Here is a 20,710-nt window from a genome sequence, read left to right as displayed (position 1 = left end):
CTTGAAATATCTCATTCACACTTGTTTTATTTTATAAATTTCTGGTAATCTGTATTCTGCATTATCTGCTTTCACATCTTATTTTTTTTCCTTTATTCTAACCTTCACAGATGAACTGAATATCACTCAAATAACGCTGTTCTCACTCTTTCTTCTTTCAGTCCATTACCCTTGCAATACTTCCTTCAGAATCTTTATCTGTTGCTCATACATTTTGTTATAAACTTCATATGTCATTTCATATAAATCAGATGTTCCTGCTATCGTAATCTTCTTTGATACATACTTTATCCCTTCTGTCATAATTTTCATTTCAGTTCCCTTTACGTTTTCCCGCTTAATCTGTCTCACTTTCCATTCCACCTCTTTATTCCCTTCTCCCTCACATACCATCTTTAATTATTCCTCTACACTTGCCATATCTTCTTGGTTTGTCCTATATTCTCCTCTCTTGCAATATATTCCAATACAAACACTCTTTTTTACATACTTTTCAAAAATAGATTTGTCCCGGCCCCCTTCAATAAACACATAACACCAAATGACGTTTGACAACCTTTATTAAACTTCCATAACCATAACTTTATTGACCAATATTATTTATTAATCACAGCATAAACTTCCATATAACTGTTAACTAGGATAGGGTAACCTCCTCACCCTGACCAAATAAGCACTGTCCTTACCTCCGCTTGCTTATTTTACTTATCAAGCAGTGTCTCATCACTCACTTTCATTTCCCACTTATTGAATTAAACATCCAACCAAATAAGCAGCATCCTTACCTCAGCTCACTTACTTTTACTTATCAAGCAGCATCCAACTGGTCACTTTCCCTTCCCAACTCATTGAAATGAATATCCAACACCAGAGGAGGAAAAGAAGAGGGACAAGAAAACCCCATTAAGCCCCTCCCTACTCTTACCTCATGTCCTCCCAATTATCCTACATTCCCATTTAACCCTTTCAACCTCCCCAACTAGCTTTCTTGCCCTAATCCCTTAGTTTCCATTATTATTTCTACCTAACCCCCACTTGAAGATGTCCCTGGATGAATTGGTTTGTTACCAAACCTCACTTACTTTATTTCTTTTCCCTTTTATACGAAACATGTGCTTAGTTAGTCATTCATTCAGTTTTCTTTCATTTTCTTATATAAGTCACATTCTTATTTGTAGTAACCCAGATTATCCTTTTTCAAGAGTAAATACTACATTTTTATTATATTGTATTCATCTCTCATTTTCTCATATCTCAGAAGTATATATTTTATGCTTAAATTTTTCTTTAAAAGCTTCTAATCAGTTTTCCCAGTCCTCTTCATAAATATTCATCTCCAAATAATTATCCAAAAGCCTCTTCAAAAGGTGATATATCTCAGTTTTTTAATAAAGCTGGCATCTGTTCTTACTATTTGCTTAAGTTTACTTTACAATGTCAAGATGACTCTGTAGATCTTACCATTTTACCTTGCCATTCAGTCTCCAAAAAACAATTGATTTTTGTTGCAATTATACCTCTGAAGTGCTAATATTTGCAGATTTGATTTTACATTGTATCCAACATTAGCCTGGCACTTCTGCTGTCTTTCTTATCTCCCCACCTTTTAAAGGACAACTAAAGTCTCCTAAAGAAATGATGTATCCATTACCATAATATAATCTTTACAATATATTAAATAATTCTACTTTAAATTATCTTTTGTGGATACCTAACTCAAACCCGTATATTTTCCTTCAATAGCCCTCTTAGAATTGCTATCCACTAATTATTTGGAATTATTACACACACACACACACACACACACACACACAATATATATATATATATATATATATCTATCTATCTATATATATATATATCTATATATATATGTATATATATATATATCTATATATATATGTATATATATATATATATATATATGTTTATATATATATATATATATATATATATATATATATATATATATATATATATATATATATATATGTCTACTTTGATTCACTGAAAACTCGTTTCACTGAATTTCAAATCACTCACACCAAATCACTGAAAGCTCAAATCACTAAAAACTCATTTCACTGAATCATATTTCACTGAATACAAGTACTGTTGGGCAAATAAAATGTATATGCCCTTTTACCGAATGTAGTGCGATCCTGGCATTAGTATATATAGTTGGGGGGTGTGGGGGGAGCAGTAAGTGAGGGGGCACAGTAGCCATACTCAGTAAACCAGGGAAACTGACAACTAGTAAAAATACAAATATGAACCAGGAGCAAAGTACCCAACGATCCTTCCAAATATAGGAAAATCTTCAGTTAGTGACTGAACCAGAACCACCAGGTAGACAAAAGACAAGATCCAAAACCAACGTTTAATTGAAGAGCTTTTCGTTTGCACTACATCATAGTACTGTGTTTATATACAAAAATTACCAATAATTAAGCACAATTAAGCACCACAATAATGATCAATTAACATTTAAAAATACAGGTTTGTATAACCAAGTATATAAAACTAAAAATACAAACCTTTACATAATTAAAACTATGCAGCATTAATAAATACTTCATTAATAAGTAATCTATGCAATGGTTATAAAACTCAAAAGGTAATAGAATGTACTCAAGCAGTTTAATTCTTACATAAGTAAACACACAACTGTAGGGTATACCTATCAAACTATAATATAGTAAACATAAGACTACAAATTTTATGAAAAAGCAAGTCTGTCAATAGAAACAAATTAAACAACAAAATGAATAATCCAAATATAATAACATTATTGTTATTGGTGACCAAAAACAAAATAGAATATAATAATAAAACATATTAAGTTCTATAAGAAAAATTATAAAACCTGCATAAGTGGTATATAACCACATAAGTCTATCTTTTAGGACTAAAAATGCTTAATAAACAGGAAATAGAACATGCTTTGTTTAATTTCCTTAATTAATTTCCTGTTTATTAAGCATATATAAACACAGTACTATGATGTAGTATAATTTATTCTGAAGAAGTTTGCTCACTTGAGCAAACGAAAAGCGCTTCAATTAAACGTTGGTTTTGGATCTTGTCTTTTGTCTACCTGGTGGTTCTGGTTCAGTCACTAACTGAAGATTTTCATATATTTGGAAGGATCGTTGGGTACTTTGTCTCCTGGTTCATATTTGTATTTTTACGAGGGGGCACAGTAAGTTAATTCCAGTCAGCTTTAGTGGCTTTCATAAGCACTTCTGTTATGTCTCTGTTATGGTAAACTTGTCCAATGGAACCGCAGCACTGGACAAATAGTTTATCATCCCTTATAAGTAAGGAGAGTGGAAAACATTTTGTAGAAAATGTCACCAGACAGCAGTTAGACCATTTATGTTTCTCTGTCATTCTCTCAGAAATAAAAGACTTGGCAGGTTCACTTAATCTAAACATCCATCTGTGGTGATACAAGCCTGGTATTATGCAGTTCCAGCTTACCTTGTATGCAGTGACCACTACAGAATTTCTTTGATCTCTGTCTCTCTTTCTCAGTCTCTCTCTCTCTTTGACATCAGGAAAACCAAAGGCTCCCCTTCTGCTTTGTAGCCTCTGTTTCTCTCATACAAATGCTTATTGCTTTGTCTACTCAATGGAAATGAATCCTTCAAACCTTACAGCCACAAAACCATTCTTCAGGGCATAATAATAACACATCCATGATTGCTGTAAGACTGCTGAATGTTACAGGTATTACAGTATTACTTAGAGGCCATTATCTTTCTACAGCCTCATCATAACATAATTTCCTTATGAACAGAAATTCAATAAGACACGGTAAGAAAATAATCATTGCTGAAGAATACTCTAAACATGGTATACAACCGCATTTGGTGGTTCTTCTAGACTACTCTGATGACTTACTCCATAACAATAGTCTGCATCATACATACCATCATGCACTGGGGCTGAGAAGTAGTGGATGGGCTGTTTCCACCATCACAGTGTACTCAAGACTGTTGATATCATCATGCTCTGCTGAAAATGCTAATGTATAGTCACTGTTGCAGTCGGCAACTACAAAATAAATCCCATGACATTATCACCAGTTCTGCCCTCCATGACACTAGGAATTCTAAAACTACATCTATGGCACCACCTATTTTCCAAGTTAAGATTCCTGCATAAGTGCAGGTGTTGAATATACAAATGAGAAATGCTTGTGATTTTACTTCAGTCTTCATAGCATGGTGTTTTGCAATGCATCCCATTCATTTATGAGTCCCTTTAATAGTAGTAAAGCCCATGAGAAGAACTTCCATTGGGGAGTCTACCTTCCATGCCTCTCATGACGTTTAAATTCCAGATCACACAGAGAAACCTCTCCAGAAGGGCTCTTTTAGTTCTTTCAAAATTGCAGTTGTTAATTTTAATAAATTCATTAGGGTACTTCAAACCATTTGACTCACTGTTGCTCATTCCAACAAAATTATGTCACAGGATAACTATTTTTGTAATACAACAATGCAAGACAATATTTTCCACACGCATGTTTGTCTGTTTAGCCAAGCATAAGAATGGGCGATGGTCCTCTTTAATACAGCAAAATCATTGATAGTGGACAATCTCAGGGTGATCAGCATGATTATTTTGCCGTAGTATCCTACAAGGACTGACTCAAAACTCTGTCACTATACATGGTGTTCTACAGACGCTAAGAAGTGACCTATGTCTGGCATACAAGGCATTCTCCAACCCAATACTGAAGGATTTACTGCACATCAGCAAGACCAATGGCATCAAAAACAGTCTAGTATCTAAACCTCTTCTGCAACATCAACAGAATGCTTTGGAAGGAGAGGTATGTCTCACAGATGACACTGCTGTTCTGGAACAGATTCTCCATCCACACAAAGCAAAATTCATCCCTGTCAGTGTTCAAGCGCAACTTAGATACATGAACGAGAAACAGAAAATTTAACTCAGGACTGCCCCCTGTACTACTAATGCACAGAGGCAGCTCCTAAATGCTTTATCCCATGCATAGGTCCCTTCGAATTATCTATGGTATGAGTCCAGTTATTCTCATTAGTGGTAATATATCATTATTGACCAAGGCCAATATCTAATCAAATGAAATAAGTTTATTTGAGCACAAAATGGGAAATTGGCTAGGCTTAAAATGGCCTGCAAAGGCAACTTCTAGTACTTAACTATGAACCTATGATTTTGCAGCTACTTACTGCAATGGTTGCAAGTAGTTTCAAATAGTCATAGTTTTTCATTTATAGCAAGAAAGAAAAGAGAAAAAAACAGCTTCCCTCTACTCAACAAAGGAAACTTGCCATTTTTTTAATTTCAGTTTACTAGTCCTCAAGTACCACTAAGGAAACTCCTCCAACCTTACTTCACTGCATTGCAGTCTGTGACACTGGGGCCACCTAATCAAACAGTTTTACTTTTTTATTATTGCTGCTGTTTTATTCTGTTGTGAAGCAGCTGTTCTTTTGTTTATTGTTCCATTGGGTCACTCCTACATTATGGTGTCCCTATTGGAAACTTCCAGTCCTTAAATTAGTATATACATTGTTTACTGGTGTTGATGCTCTTGTTGCTGTTGTGCCTTTCACTTGGGTTATGAAAAATGCTGCTTATCTAACTTTCCCATATACCTGAATTGACATTTAAGAAATGTGCAATTTATTGTGCAAATGCTGTTCTAACTTCTTGCTGATTGGCTATGGATTAGTGCTAAACAAGTGACAGAATGCATAGTAACAATTTAATTTATCAGTCTGAAACATTCAGTGGCTTATAATTACTTTCCTCATAAACTTCAAATTTTACAAAAATAGTCTAACATTGAAACAATGAATTTTGTGTATTAATAACAAAATTGTAAATGTTGCTCCACTTCATGGAAAAGTGTCTTTTTATGATTGCTTGAAATCCTGTGTGAAACGAATTCATCTCGGCCATTACTAATATACAGCTTTGTCAGGTTTTATACTGCTTCTGTGCGGTGTATTACAGAGAAAGAAGAAGAGGAAGCATTTTGACCACTGTTGTTAAAGTATCTTCACCACTGTTAAACAAATTAGCATGGGAGAGATGCATTTAATTGCATGTTTTCTGTTTTTAGAATTGGGAATCTTGGAGCAGGCAGTGATTATGCCTCATTTATTCATTACCTGGGTATTACCTCCATGGACCTTTCATATACCTATGACAAGGTAATGTATCCTTTAGAACTTAAACAATAATAATAATAATCACACAGCTGTGCTGTATTGCTGACTTTTGTGATCATTAGGCTGCATCTCCATGCTTTTCTCTCCTCTTTTTTCTTCTTATTTTAAGTTGTTCATTCTGCTGTTGTTTTCCTTGTTTTACTAGATTCTATTCCAAGTCACACTCTAGCTTTTGACTTACTAGAAAATTGTTTTTTTTTCCATTTTATTCAGATAAATCTACTAGGTGCAAATATTTTTTGAGGGGGCTCTGCCCCCCCCCCTGCACCACCTTAGTGATGGGTCTAATGCTAACCCTAACCATAGTGCTGCCTCTTCCAACTCTAACCCTACACCTTAATGCCATTAAAACCTTCCTGTAGCACTGCTACTATACTAGACAGACTCAGACACACAAACATTCACAAACACACAGAAACACTACTCTACATCTGTCCTCAAACCTAACCCTAACCCTTACCCTAAAATATACAAACTGGCACACAAACACACAGCAACCATCCTTCACTCATCCCTGACCCTAACTCTAACTCACATGCATACACACACATGGTCTGACCCTCCAGCCCCACCTACCTGTATTAACATTCCGTGCCATCAACATATCTACAGTTCAGCCATCTGTGCCATTGACATTAAATTATACCCCTGCATTTGTCGAACAAACTACGTTTGGTCAAATGCAGGGACCCATATGTGTGTATATATATATATATATATATATATATATATATATATATATATATATATGCAGGGAGGCCTAAAACAACAGCCACCCTGCATAAAGTATCACAGATTGAAGTTTAATCTCTGGGGCTATATACACAGACCAATGTGTGCCTGTGGTCAGAGATGTATTTAGATGTCAAAGAATATGATACATGTATAAATTAAACATGCTGCTCAAACATACATATATCAATCACAGCTGATAGGCAAATGACAGCCAGTCTTCTTGTAAGCTGTGAAATGTACAGCAGACTATTAACGATGATCTTGCATATATGGATATTGTACTGCTGCAGTGATACAACTAGACATAAAAATATACATGAAATGTTTTTCATAATTACAACAATGGGGGGTGGGTTTGGTAAATGAAGCCACTAACTTCTTCAGCGAAAACGGTTAACATGAAGATCCACTTGTCCAACTATACAAAAAAAGGCATGAAGAAACACTTTCCAACATTGCACAGTCATATTAATAACATTTAATCTATTCCAGTAATGACAGATGTGTCACTGGTTTGTTAGTGTTATATAGTATTGTATAATGCCTACTACTGTAACTGTTTAAAGCTGCACATTGTTATGACTGTATGTATATTCACATTGGTGCTCTCTTAGGTGCTCCAGTCTGCTATTGTGTATCTATCTATTCCTTTCAATCTCTACAGGAGATAGAGACATAGAAATGGCATAATGGTGGCACACACTGGCAGATTATTTGCATAGACAAAAAAAGTCATATTTACAGTACAGAGGTGGTGACTACATCTTAAATTCTTCAATCAGTAAAGGAGGTCAGACTTGCAATGGCACATGCCTCTGCAATGGTTATGGCACAGTTCCCCATGTGTGAGATGTCAGTAGCATGGGTGACAGCCTTAGCCAAATTATTCCAAGCATCATCCTTACACTGTGACCCTGTACAGCCCTCCTGAAAGAGCCTCTACTTGTACATCTTATGAATAATGTGCAGAAAAATCTTGGACTCCTCCTTATACCACCTCTGTGCTCTTAAAGGATACTACCCTTTCCCTCTCCAGTCATAATGTTTCACCTTGAAAACTATAAGGAAAAATGGCATAAAACTGGCTCTCAAAATGTTGTCTTATGTCCCAGCCTCCATGCAGTAATTGGCATCAATGAACACCACATTTGTGGAGTGGATGGAAATCACAAAAAGCATATGTATTGTATTTTTGTGGTTCCCATGATACTTTAACATGTGAAACATGGTAGTCCTTCCTCCCTGTGCATGCTGTTGAGAATGCATGCTCTACAGGAACTCTGTCTGAAAATGGTTAGAGGATGGCAATTCCCTCCTCCTAAAATAATATATCGAACGTTTGTGAAGGGAGCTGAAAGAAGGCTCTCAGGGTGTGCACTGCATAGTGTAGAAATCCCCATGATATTTATCAGGTTTGTTGTCACAAAACAAATCGAGTCATTCAGAAACAATAATGATATGAGCCCTAATTAGCATAATCACCAGATCCAGTGGGCTGAATATACATGATGTAAGTGTGCTTCTCATTATGCTTATACATGGTATAAACGTAACATGAAGCACTGAGCCTTGTCACACTATGGAAGAAACAGTGGTAAAAGAAATCTTGAAGTCTGACTGTTGCTACTTCACAAAGTCAGTGTGCCACACAGAAGCAGCCCTTAAGGCTAAATAATGCACCAATATACACTAGTAATAGGAGACTCTATTGGCAGGCACACTGATGTCCCGCTCACCAGACTGAACAAGGAGAAGGTCACTGTAAGCTGCCTGTCGGGTGCCAGGATCCGCCATATAACACAAGCACTCAGGTCACTCCACAGCAGGTACAAATATGACTCTGTCATTGTCCATGTTGGCATGAATGACCTGAGATGTACCTCCCTGGACTACATGAAAAGAGACATAGAGAAGCTCTCTGATCATGTAGCCCAGGCCAGTATGATCCTGAGCCTGAGTAGCATCTTGCCCTTACCAAGAATGATGCCACAGTATAAAGACAAAATGATCAAATTTAACAATTGGCTAAGCTATTGGTGTCATTCAAAGGAGATCCAGTGTCTGTCAGCCTGGGATGACATGCTCGACAAGCCACGTTGCTTCACCAGGGACGCCTTGCACCTGTCACCCTTAGGTTTTCAAATACTGACTAAGGCTCTTGCCACCCCCATAGTGCCTTTTTTAGGCAAGGCTCAAAAGACAAACCCACCTCCATAGACAATACCAGAAACAAAAAACTAAGGGTAATGCTACTCAACGCCAGAAGTCTAAACCTCAAGATGCACGCACTCAAGGCACTCCTCAGTATGGAGAAAATTGATATCTGTGCAGTAACAGAAACCTGGCTCAAGACTCCAGAGAGCACCCCAGCACTATGAGGATTCAACTCATACCATACTTTTCGGCCCCAGAACTCGGCCCAAAATACTAAAGGTGGGGGAGTATCCATCTTCATCAAGGATACCCACATCTCCAGGTTAGTGGCAATGCACAAGGCATTGGAGACCCTCCAGGTGCAACTAACAGTGGGCAAAACTGCTTTTTAGTTTGTAGCCTGCTACAGATCACCCACCTTGTCTCAGGACCCCCACCCAGCATTCCTGAGAACAGTGGAGAATATGAAGGTCTCACCAAACACCATGATATTAGGGGATTTCAACTACCCAAACATTGACTGGGAAAACTACTCAAGTCCCAACGCTTTTGCCCAATGGTTCCTGGAGTTTATAAACTCAAACACCATGGAACAACTGGTCACCACTCCCACAAGAGGGGACAGCATAGTGGACCTGGTCATCACCAACATGGGGGATCATTGTTCCACACCTGAGGTAACCCCCTCATTGGTAAGATCAGAGCACAAACTAATCACAATGGACATCCACATCCCGACCCCACCCCCAGCCAAGGAAACCACTGTGAAAAATCTCTCAAAAGCAAACTTCACACTTCTCAAGACTGAGGTGGAAAGTTTCAAAGCCCCCGGGCAAATGGAAAATGCTATCCAAACCACAGAATCCTTTACAAATGCACCCTATGAGCACCTACAGGAATGCATGGATCGTGCCATCCCAAGTAAAAGCAAGACTCACTTCTCCAAAAACAAGAGACCAGTCTGGTGGACCCCGGCCATAAATAAGCTATACAACAGAAGGAGGAAACTATTAAATGATAGGGCAAAATCCCAAAAAGGGAAGGCATCCCTGATCAGTATTAGCAAGAAACTTTGCTCCATCATAAAATCATCAAAGGCTAAATTCGAAAGAAAAATCACCAAAGACTCTAAAGATAATCACAAGGCATTCTTTAGCTACATCAAGAATCTGGGTGGCAACTCTCAGATCTGCTTTGAGCTGGTGCAAAATGGCACAAAATACACTGAACCCACTGATATTGCCAACATCCTGGCGGACAGGTTCAGTGCAAACTTTACCCTCCCTTCCCCACCAAAACGGCCTGTGTCTATCCCAGAAGAATGCAGTCCCCCAGACATCACAGACACACAGGTGGAAGCAGCCCTTTCCAAAGTAAAAAACACAGCATCAGTGGGACCGGATGGTATCCTGGGCTGCGTCTAACATGAGCTCCAAAAAGAACTAAACCCTCACATAAACTCACTGTTCCAACTCAGCCTTACCACAGGTTATGTACCCAAAGAATGGCGTACAGCAACAGTAATCCCGCTCCACAAAGGTGGCGCCACAACGGATCCCGGGAACTTTCATACCATAAGCCTAACTAGCCTGGTCTGCAAGGCTATGGAGCACATCATCATGGATCTCATAAACAAAGACATTGGGAACCTCCAGACACTGGACCCTACCCAATTTGGCTTTGTTAAAGGCAGATCTTGCCTCCTAAACCTAGTTGACTTTTTTGAAATAGCTACCAAAGCCATAGATGAGGGAAAGGTAGTCCACACACCCAACCTGGACCTCGCAAATGCCTTCGACACAATACCCCACTCTGGCATCATAAATAAGCTTACCAGCTTAAATATCAACCCATATGTCACAAGATGGGTTGCAAACTGGCTCAAGGATAGAACTCACATGGTCAGAGTTGCGGGTGCCATGTCCGACTCTAAAGCGGTTACAAGTGACATCCCACAGGGCTCAGTCCTGGGACCCCTCTTGTTTGGTATATACTTCTCTGAGGTACAGGCAAGCATGGGAGGACTGTGGCTGACCAAGTTCGCAGATGATTGCAAGCTGGGAGCCATAATCGACTCTCTGGCCAACACAGGCATCCTCCAGAAGAGTCTTACAGAGACGGATACCTGGTGTCAAAACCATGGCCTCAAGCTAAATGCCAAAAAGTGCATAGTCATCCCTTTTGGGAAAAACAAAGTGCCCACAAACTACCACATAGGAGGTAATCCACTAAGTACGGAAGAAGTAATTGGGGATCTGGGGACCCAAGTAGATAGTAACCTCTCCTTTGACAATCACATTACCAAAGTGGTTAGAAAAACCTTCTATATAGCTCACCTAATCACAAAAGGGTTCACATCTAGATCAAGAGAGGTCATTGTGCCCCTCTACTCATTGCTCATCAGGCCCTTAATTGAGTACAGTGCCCATTTGGGATGTATCTTACCCGACACCTGCAGCAGCTGAAGAGACCTCAAAAGTACCTCACCAAGAGGATCATGGGCCTCAAACAGATGCCCTATGCTGCTCGAATAAAGAAACTCCATCTCTACTCAGTTGCTTACCACCTACTCAGAGACAATCTCTGTCTGACGTACAAGGCCATGTCTAACCCAGAATTGATAGACATGCTCCACCTCAAGAAAGCCAAATCCATTAGAGCTACATGTTCCATGGATTTAAACCTCAGCACAACAATAAATAGGATATGCTGAAGGGATAGATTCATATCCCATAGGCTTCCCTCACTGTGGAATAGAATCCTGGTTCATGTTATCAGAGCCCCTCGCTGACCCTCTTCAAGAGAAATCTTGATGAGTGGATGGGAAATCGTAAATTTACTCCTGGGATCACTTCTATGGCCCTGCTGGACAGAGGCTCGGGAATCTAGTCTAAAAGGGTGGCGAAAGCCAACACATTCTGGCTAGGCTTATAAATGCCCTAGGGCAGATAGCCTAGTACCTACCTATGAACCTATGAACCTATAATGTTTTCTTTTAAAAAAATACTCTTCCCAAGAAGGATAACTACTGATATAAGGTAAGTGATACTTTTTACACATTTATTTATTTGTACAAGGGTACCTTTGTGTCTACTGTTTACTCAAAGCCCTATAAGGAATGTCACTACTTGTACATATATTGTTCAAATGTGTATTAAGCTTTACATTGCAAATGTACTGATTACTGTACCATACATGATTGTAGATGGCAGACACACCCCTGAGCTCATATTGGGAGTAATGCTGTTCAAAAGTAATGTAGTGTTGTGTGCCTGGTACATATGTAATTTGCCACAACATTTTTAATAGTGCTATTACAATGGTCAGGTGGTGTTGCTCAGACATAATTATTGCTTGAGTTATTGGGAATATTTGCTCAGTACACAATACATGCCTGAAATTTAGTTCAAGAATGTGGATACAGATATTTCATTGTCAGGCACAACTGCAGCATATTTATATGGCCTACTAGGACAATAGTAGTATAAGGGTTATGAAGGGACAGCTGCAGTGGTGCAGCAGTTAGTATTGTTGCCTCACAGCAAGACATTCTCCAGTTTGATTCTCCACTGGGGTGCCTTCTGTGCGCAGTCTGTATGTCCTTCCTGGGGTTGCATGGGTTTCCTCCTGATGCTCTGGTTTCCTCCCACATTCCAAAGACATCCAGTAGGTGGACTAAACACTCTAAATTGGCCATAGGTACAAGTGAGTGGTACAGAGGAAGTACCATGGCAGGGCTAGCCACTTGGCAGTGTAAATGTTGGCCCGAGATGATTGCCACTGTTGAAGTGACACTCTGATCCGATGTGTAAAAAATGGGAGAAAGGGTTTGAGGATGGATAGTTATGAAGGGCTATGCTGAAACAAGGCTGTTAATTTCACTATTTTCCATTATAACAGAGCTATACCTAAATAACAGCGCCAAAGACAAGTACTGCATCTAGTAGTGTTTCTACATCCACATGCAAATCCAGGTTTACAGATGTGGAGAAGGAGGTGGTACTTGAAGCCCTCTCTGTCTCTATGGGTGATTTCTGTCTTGTCAATTCCACTGACTAGCTCTTCTGTTATCATTACTGGGCTGAAATTGTCAACAGTGTTAATGCTGAAGGAATTTAGGACCATGTCTGCAAAATGGTCTTCCACATAACCTCAGATATGATCCATGCTGCTGCCACAGAGCAGAAAATCCTGGGAAAGGAACATAGGACAACAGGTGGAGAACTGTCAACTGAGCTACCCCTTATGGAGGTGGAGGAATTCCTGGCCTCAAAGGCAGTACACCTCCAATGAGTCCCACAGTATGCTGTTGGATGTTGGGGCAGAATTGGGCAGGCTACAGAGACTTTCAATTGCAGATACACCAGGCATGCAGTTCTACTTAATTGCACCAATAGCTGCAAGTCCTCATAACCTCATTGTCTCTCTTCACTTCATTGAATCTGTCTGTCTGTCTTATGGTATACAGGTACAGTGGGGCTAGAAACTTGCACATGATTTTCACAAGGTATGGTCTGGTGTATTATTCTTTTTTCCATGTTTGGAACTGAGAAAACTGTCCAGGTGGCCTGCATATTCATTGTAGATGATACCCAATGCATTACAAACCACCTGGTAGTTTACAGAGTGATGCTCTTTGCATTCATGTACCGCCTTCCAATTCATGGGGTGAGGCCTTTATTTTAATGTGGTTATAGTGTAAGACCTTGAAAACCTCAGTGACATGGGCTATATCATAGAACTCCTGCACAGTTGTCTGTCTTGATACTTCCCCACCTGCTGAAGCATGATATTGAGGAACTGATGGAGTATTCTTGAGCCAGATGCCTGAGATGCAACCATTTTATTCTCAGTAGATCACTACAAGGCTCCAATAGCTAATATATGTAGAGCCACAAGTACCTTGGTATGCACTGGGATAGGGACTCCATGAGTCCCACTGGTCTGCAGCTGACACATTTTCATGATTTCTTACACGGTATCCCTGTACACATGGTAATGCTCCACTATGTCAGTGTTGTGGAAGGCATGCACCACTGGACAAAGCTGCTGCAATCAGAGATTTCTGCAGATACACATTTACAATGGCTGCAGCAACCTTAAGAATATTTGCACAATGTAATCCACCTAAACACAGGCATAAGACCCGGTTCAAATGTAAAGCAGAAGCATTGCTGCTCCCATTGAGACATTTTCGAATGACTCCTCCATCTTACCATCATTATCATATCTGGCTCTTCATTTATACAGCCATTAGCATTTAACATGGCTGACCACATTATTTGGCCTAGCCCCATCTTGTAGCTATGTTTCCTGAATTGCATCCAACCTGTGCCTGACCGCCCATCATGTAAATTTGCTTAGTATGTGATGGCAACACTTTCTGAATTTGGCCCTTATTTTGAGCTGTGCCAATTCATAAAAATAATGTTTACCAGCAACATTCTTGTTAATTTTAAAGAAATTATCAGACTAGCTAAACCTTATTATATTAATTGTGTTTACTTACATAGTCTGAGAGGAGAGACAGTATTATATGTTGCAAACCTTAGAAAAGCATTGGAGCATACATTGGGAGAGTATGACATGGTTACAAAACTTTAATGTCAAATATATTAAGTGAGATAATTCAAAGGTGCTATCCTAGTTGCTATATAGAAAATATAAAAAAACAGGGATCCACGGAATGACACTGTGGAATTTTTGATTTAGAGACATCTAGTCTAACCCAGCAGCTCCCATTTCAAAGGCATGCAGATATCCAACAAGGATTCCCAAGCATAACATGTTTTGTCAGACCAGGCTCCAGTTTACAATAGGTAAGCTGGGGAGAAGAAACCACATTGTTGTTTCTCTTATGGTCAACATACTCTATGCAAAATGGAAACAGCAGTTTAGGTTTCACAGCATGACCACAGATAAGCTTAGCAGAGGCAAATGGAGGTTGAGAGAGCATACGTTTGGCAACTTATCTGCATAAAGTTTTGCAGCCTTAGGTTCATAGGTTCATAGGTTCATACTAGGCTATCTGCCCGAGGGCATTTACAAGCCTAGCCCATCGTTTTGTGGCTTACGCCACCCCTTTAGTATGGGGAACTATACCCATTATTTTGCTGTGCCTCTGTCGAGCAGTGACACTGAGGTAATCCCTGGGGTATATCTGCGATCTCCCATCCATTGGTCAAGATTTCTCTTGAACAAGGCCAGCGAGGTGCTCTGCCTCACATGTACCGGGATTTTGTTCCACAGCATAGGGAGTCTTTGGGTGATGAATCTATCCCTCCAGCACGTCCTATTAATAGCCGTGTCGAGGTTTAAGTCTCCCGCCCTTGTGGCTCTGATGGATCTAGATTTTTGAGGTGAAGCATATTCATCAAATCTGGGTTTGACATGGCCTTGTATGTTAGGCAAAGGTCACCTCTGAGCAAGCGGTGGCGACTGAATAGAGCTGGAGTTCTTTCAGTCGGGCAGCATAGGACAGATTTTGAGACCCTTTATCCTTTTGGTGAGGAACTTTGTGGCCTCTCCAGCTGCTGCAAGTGTCGGGTCAGATACATCCAGAATGGGGCATTGTACTCAATCATTGGTCTGATGAGTGATGAGTAAAGGGAGACTATGACCTCCCTTGATCTAGATGAGAATCCCTTCATGATAAGGTGGGCAATGTAGAAGGTCTTCCTAACTACTTTAGCTACATGGGTGTCGAATGACAGACTACTATCAACCTGGGTCCCCAGGTCCCTGATAACTTCTTCTGTGCTCAGTGGATTGCCACCTATTTGGTAGCTAGGGTAACCTTGTTTTTCCCAAAGGGTATGACTATGCATTTTTTGGCATTTAACTTCAGGCCGTGGCTCTGGCACCAGTTATCCGTTTCTGTGAGACCCTTCTGAAGGATATCTGTGTCAGATGTGTTTTCTACTATGGCCCAGTTTGCAGTCATCTGCAAACTTTGTCAGCCATAACCCTCCTGTGTTTGCTTGTACTTCGGAAAAGTAGATGCCAAACAAGAGTGGGCCCAGGACTGAGCCCTGTGGGACACCACTTGTGACAGGCTTTGAGTCTGACATGGCGCCAGCAACTCTGACCCTGTGGGTTCTGTCACTGGCCAGTTTGCAACCCATCTTGTGATGTATGGGTTAACATTTAAGCTGATGAGTTTTTCAATGATACCCAAGTGGGGTATTGTATCGAAGGCCTTAGCCAGATCGAGGTAGGCTGTATGGACTGCCTTTCCTCGTCAATGGCTTTGGTGACTGTTTCAAGAAGTCAACCAAGTTTAAAAGGCATGATCTGCCTTTGACAAAGCCAAACTGGGTTGGATCCAAAGTCTGCAAATTCCTATGTCTTTATTTATGAGGTCCATTATGATCCTCTCCATGGCTTTGCAGATAAGGCTTGTCAAGCTAATGGGCCGGTAATTTCCAGGGTCAGTGGAGGCACCGCCTTTGTGAAGTGGGACCACAGTTGCAGTCGCCACTCCTGGGTACGTATCCAGAGGTAAGACTTTGATTAAACAGCTGTCCTAGCTGTGGGTTTAATTCCTCATTGAGTTCGTGGAGCACACAGCCGGGGACACCATCAGGTCCCATGGATGCTGTGTTTTTTGCTTTGGAGAGAGCAGTTCTCACTTGGGCGCTGGAGATGTTTGGGGGGCTGCAATCGTTTGGTATAGATATCTCTCCTTTTGTGGGGGAGGGGGGGGAGAAGTTTGCACTGTACCTGTCAGCCAGTATGTTGGCAATGTCTGTAGGATCAGTAATCTTCACATCATTTTGAACTAGTTCTGAGCATATCTGGGAGTTTCCTCCTAGGTTTCTAACATAGCTAAAGAAGGCCTTATGATTGTCTTTTGAGTCTTTAGCTATTTTTCTCTCGAAATTTGCTTTGGATGATTTTATGAGAGCTCTTAGTTTTTTACTTATAGTGATCAAGGGTGTCTTACCTTTTAAGGATTTTGCTCTATCTTGTAGTAGCTTCCTCCTTTTATTGTAGAGTTTGTTTATGGCTGGGGTCCACCAGACTGGACGCTTGCCTTTGGTACTAAGAGTCTTTGTTTTGTTTGGGATTGCCTTATCCATGCAGTCCTGCAGGTGCTGGTAGAAGGTGTTTGTAAGTGATTCAGCGGCTTGAGTACTGTTTTCCGCCGGCTCAGGGGCCTTAAAGGAGACCACACTAGTCTTTAGAAGTGTGAAGTCGACTTTTGAGAAGTTCTTTACTGTGGTCTTTTTTATTTCAGGTGGGGGTGGGATGAGGACCTCCAGCGAGATTAGTTTGTGATCTGATCTCACCAGTGAGGGGTATACTTCCGGTGTTGAACATTGTGCTCCCATGTTCGTGATGATGAGATCAAGTATGTTATCTCCTCTTGTGGGGATGGTGACTAGTTGTTCCATGGCATTTGAGTTTATGAGTTCCAGGAACTTTTGGGCTAGGGTGTTTGGGCTTGAGTCGTGTTCCCAGTCTATATTAGGGTAATTGAAGTCACCTAGTATGATGGTGTTTGGTGATACATTTATCCCCTCTAGTGTTTTCAGGAAGGCCATGTGAGGTTCCTGAGTTTGTGAGGGTGGCCTGTAACATGCTACAATTTGCAGAGCAGTCTTGCCTATGGTTAATTGCACCTGGATGGTCTCTGATGCATCGTGCGTTGCCACCAGTCTTGAGGTGTGGGTGTCCTTGATGAATATGGATACCCCCTTTCTTGGTATTGTCCGGATTTTGGGGCGGAGCATGATATGAGGTAAAACCTGATAGTGCTGGGGTGCTCTCAGGAGCCTTGAACCAGGTTTCTGTCACAGCACAGACATCGATGTTCTCCATACTGAGAAGGGCCTCGAGTGCGTGCATTTTGAGATTTAGACTTCTGGCATTGAGCAGCGTTACCCTTAGTTTTTTCCTTTTTGTGTTCTAGGGTGGTAGGTTTAGAATTTGAGCCTTGCCTAAAAAGGCACTATGGGGTGGCAAGAGCCTTTGCCAATATCCGAATCCCAGGGTGACAGGTGCAAGCCATCCCTTTAAGCAGCGTGGCTTGTCCAGCATGTCATCCCAGGCAGACAGATACTGGATCCCCTTTGAATGACACCAGTGTTTAAGCCAATTGTTAAAGCTGATCATCTTATCTCTGTATTATGGCATCACTCTTGGTGAAGGTAGGATACTGCTCAAGGTCAGGGTCATACCTGCCTGGGCTACATAATCAGAGAGCTCCTTAATGTCTCTTTTCATGTAGTCCAAGGAGGTACATCTCAGGTCGTTTACACCAGCGTGGACAATGACTGAGTCATATTTGTACTTGCTGTTGAGAGACCTGAGTGCTTGCGTTATGTGGCGGATTCTAGCGCCCGACAGGCAGCTTACTGTGACCTTCTCCTTACTCAGTCTGGTGAGCGGGGCGTCAGTGTGTCTGACTATGGAGTCACCAATGACTAGTGTGTCTGGCATTGTGTTTGGCCTTAAGGGCTGTGACTGTTTGACACTCTGACTGTGAGGTCTATGTGTTGCAGGTGTTGTGTTCTGGGGTGGTGGTTGTTTGGGTGTCTGCTTTGGTGGCCTCTGCTGTTTTGGTAGATTTTTGATCAGAGCCTCCGAGTATGTCTTTGTGTGTTTATGTGTATGATTTGAGGTTGTAATGGTGCTATGTGAGACTGGGTCTATAGTGTGTGTGGTAACCTTCTCCTCCTGACTGGTCTTGCCGGTCCTGTGTTGAGAGAGCTCAGCCTCCAGTTTGGCCGTATAGTTGCATCTCTCGCATGTATTTGTGTTTTGTGGGAGGAGGAGAGGGTTGTCTGTGTACATGAGGCAATTGTAACATTGCCTCAGTATTCCCAGGTTCACCAGCTGAGCAGGAGAGGACACTAGCAACTGATCCCTCGACATGCTAGAAGGATAGACAAAAACTTTAAAAAAGATTCAGGGGACGTGGGTGACCGAGAAATGGGGGGGTTACCTTTTTGGGGTACTATCTATGACAAGAGTGCCGTATCAAGGTAATAAGTATTGTAGGAGCAAGTGCTAGGTTTAACAGATAGAGAATAGTCTACTTGGAGTCAAGTGGAGATGATCTTTTTAGTTATAGGATACGCTGATTAGATTAGTAGTATAGTTCGAGGAAGGTAGTTTTAAGGGAAAATTTGAAGAGTGGACTTTAGGTAGCCCGAATAGTTTAAACCTGCCTAACCGGCGCTGCCCTAGTGTGCAACAGTGGCAGCTCCAAGCTAAGTCGCGCTAAATCGCGCTAACGTGCGTTTACCGCGTTTTATACCAGGGGGCTGGAAAAAGCTAGAAACTGGCCCAAAATGACCAATAAACTACTAGTTACTGGCTGAAACCTCACAAAACTGGACAAAAGGCAGCTCAATGCTTCCCACTCCCACTGGTAAGCAAGGTAACTTCCTCTCCCCCAAATAAGGCAAGGAAACAGTACACAGGAACTACAACCAAAGCCCAGGAATCAGCAACTCTGAAACTGGACTAAACTAGTAAAGCAGGAAAAACAAGAGATATTTTTTCTTTTTTTTCTTTTTTTCCACAAAACAGGCAGAAACAGGTACAGCAAACACTTATAAATGCTATGAATCAGCTACTACAGCTTACACAGAAGAATTTGCTAGAAATACAGTCAAATAGTAACAAACAAGGATTCCAAGTGCAATATTAAGTTAAATGCAGTAAAAACAGCTTCAATGTAACAGAAAGGCAGGCGAAATACAGTCGCTAGGTATTCAGATGTGGAAAGCAACAAAAATATACTTAGTATCAAGAAAAGTCGCTTATTCAGCTCTCTGCAGCCTGGATTACTCTGCTGGCCCACGTGGAGTCTGTGCTGAGTAGGTACAAGCTGAAAAATGCGCGTTTACCGCGTTTTATACCAGGGGGCTGGAAAAGCTAGAAACTGGCCCAAAACGACCAATAAACTACTAGTTACTGGCTGAAACCTCACAAAACTGGACAAAAGGCAGCTCAATGCTTCCCACTCCCACTGGTAAGCAAGGTAACTTCCTCTCCCCCAAATAAGGCAAGGAAACAGTACACAGGAACTACAACCAAAGCCCAGGAATCAGCAACTCTGAAACTGGACTAAACTAGTAAAGCAGGAAAAACAAGAGATATTTTTCTTTTTTTCTTTTTTTTTTTCACAAAACAGGCAGAAACAGGTACAGCAAACACTTATAAATGCTATGAATCAGCTACTACAGCTTACACAGAAGAATTTGCTACAAATACAGTCAAATAGTAACAAACAAGGATTCCAAGTGCAATATTAAGTTAAATGCAGTAAAAACAGCTTCAATGTAACAGAAAGGCAGGCGAAATACAGTCGCTAGGTATTCAGATGTGGAAAGCAACAAAAAATATACTTAGTATCAAGAAAAGTCGCTTATTCAGCTCTCTGCAGCCTGGATTACTCTGCTGGCCCACATGGAGTCTGTGCTTTGTAGGTACAAGCTGAAAAATGCGCGTTTACCGCATTTTATACCAGGGGGCTGGAAAAAGCTAGAAACTGGCCCAAAACGACCAATAAACTACTAGTTACTGGCTGAAACCTCACAAAACCGGACAAAAGGCAGCTCAATGCTTCCCACTCC

The 20,710-nt window shown here is 40.8% G+C and overlaps 1 protein-coding gene across 1 annotated transcript in view; it reads left to right on the top strand.

Moving 5' to 3' along the window:
- NAALADL1 (N-acetylated alpha-linked acidic dipeptidase like 1) overlaps positions 1 to 20,710 on the top strand; it is a 712,563-nt gene that overhangs the window by 331,107 nt on the left and 360,746 nt on the right. The window contains exon 14 of the mRNA XM_044075363.1: positions 6,125 to 6,215. Within this exon, the coding sequence (XP_043931298.1) occupies positions 6,125 to 6,215 (91 nt within the window). The remainder of the gene's footprint in view (positions 1 to 6,124; positions 6,216 to 20,710) is intronic.

The sequence above is a fragment of the Protopterus annectens genome, chromosome 6.part1 (assembly GCF_019279795.1).
Source record: "Protopterus annectens isolate FY-2018-M chromosome 6.part1, PAN1.0, whole genome shotgun sequence".
NCBI lineage: Eukaryota > Metazoa > Chordata > Ceratodontiformes > Protopteridae > Protopterus > Protopterus annectens.
This window is presented reverse-complemented; position numbering and strand designations above follow the sequence as displayed.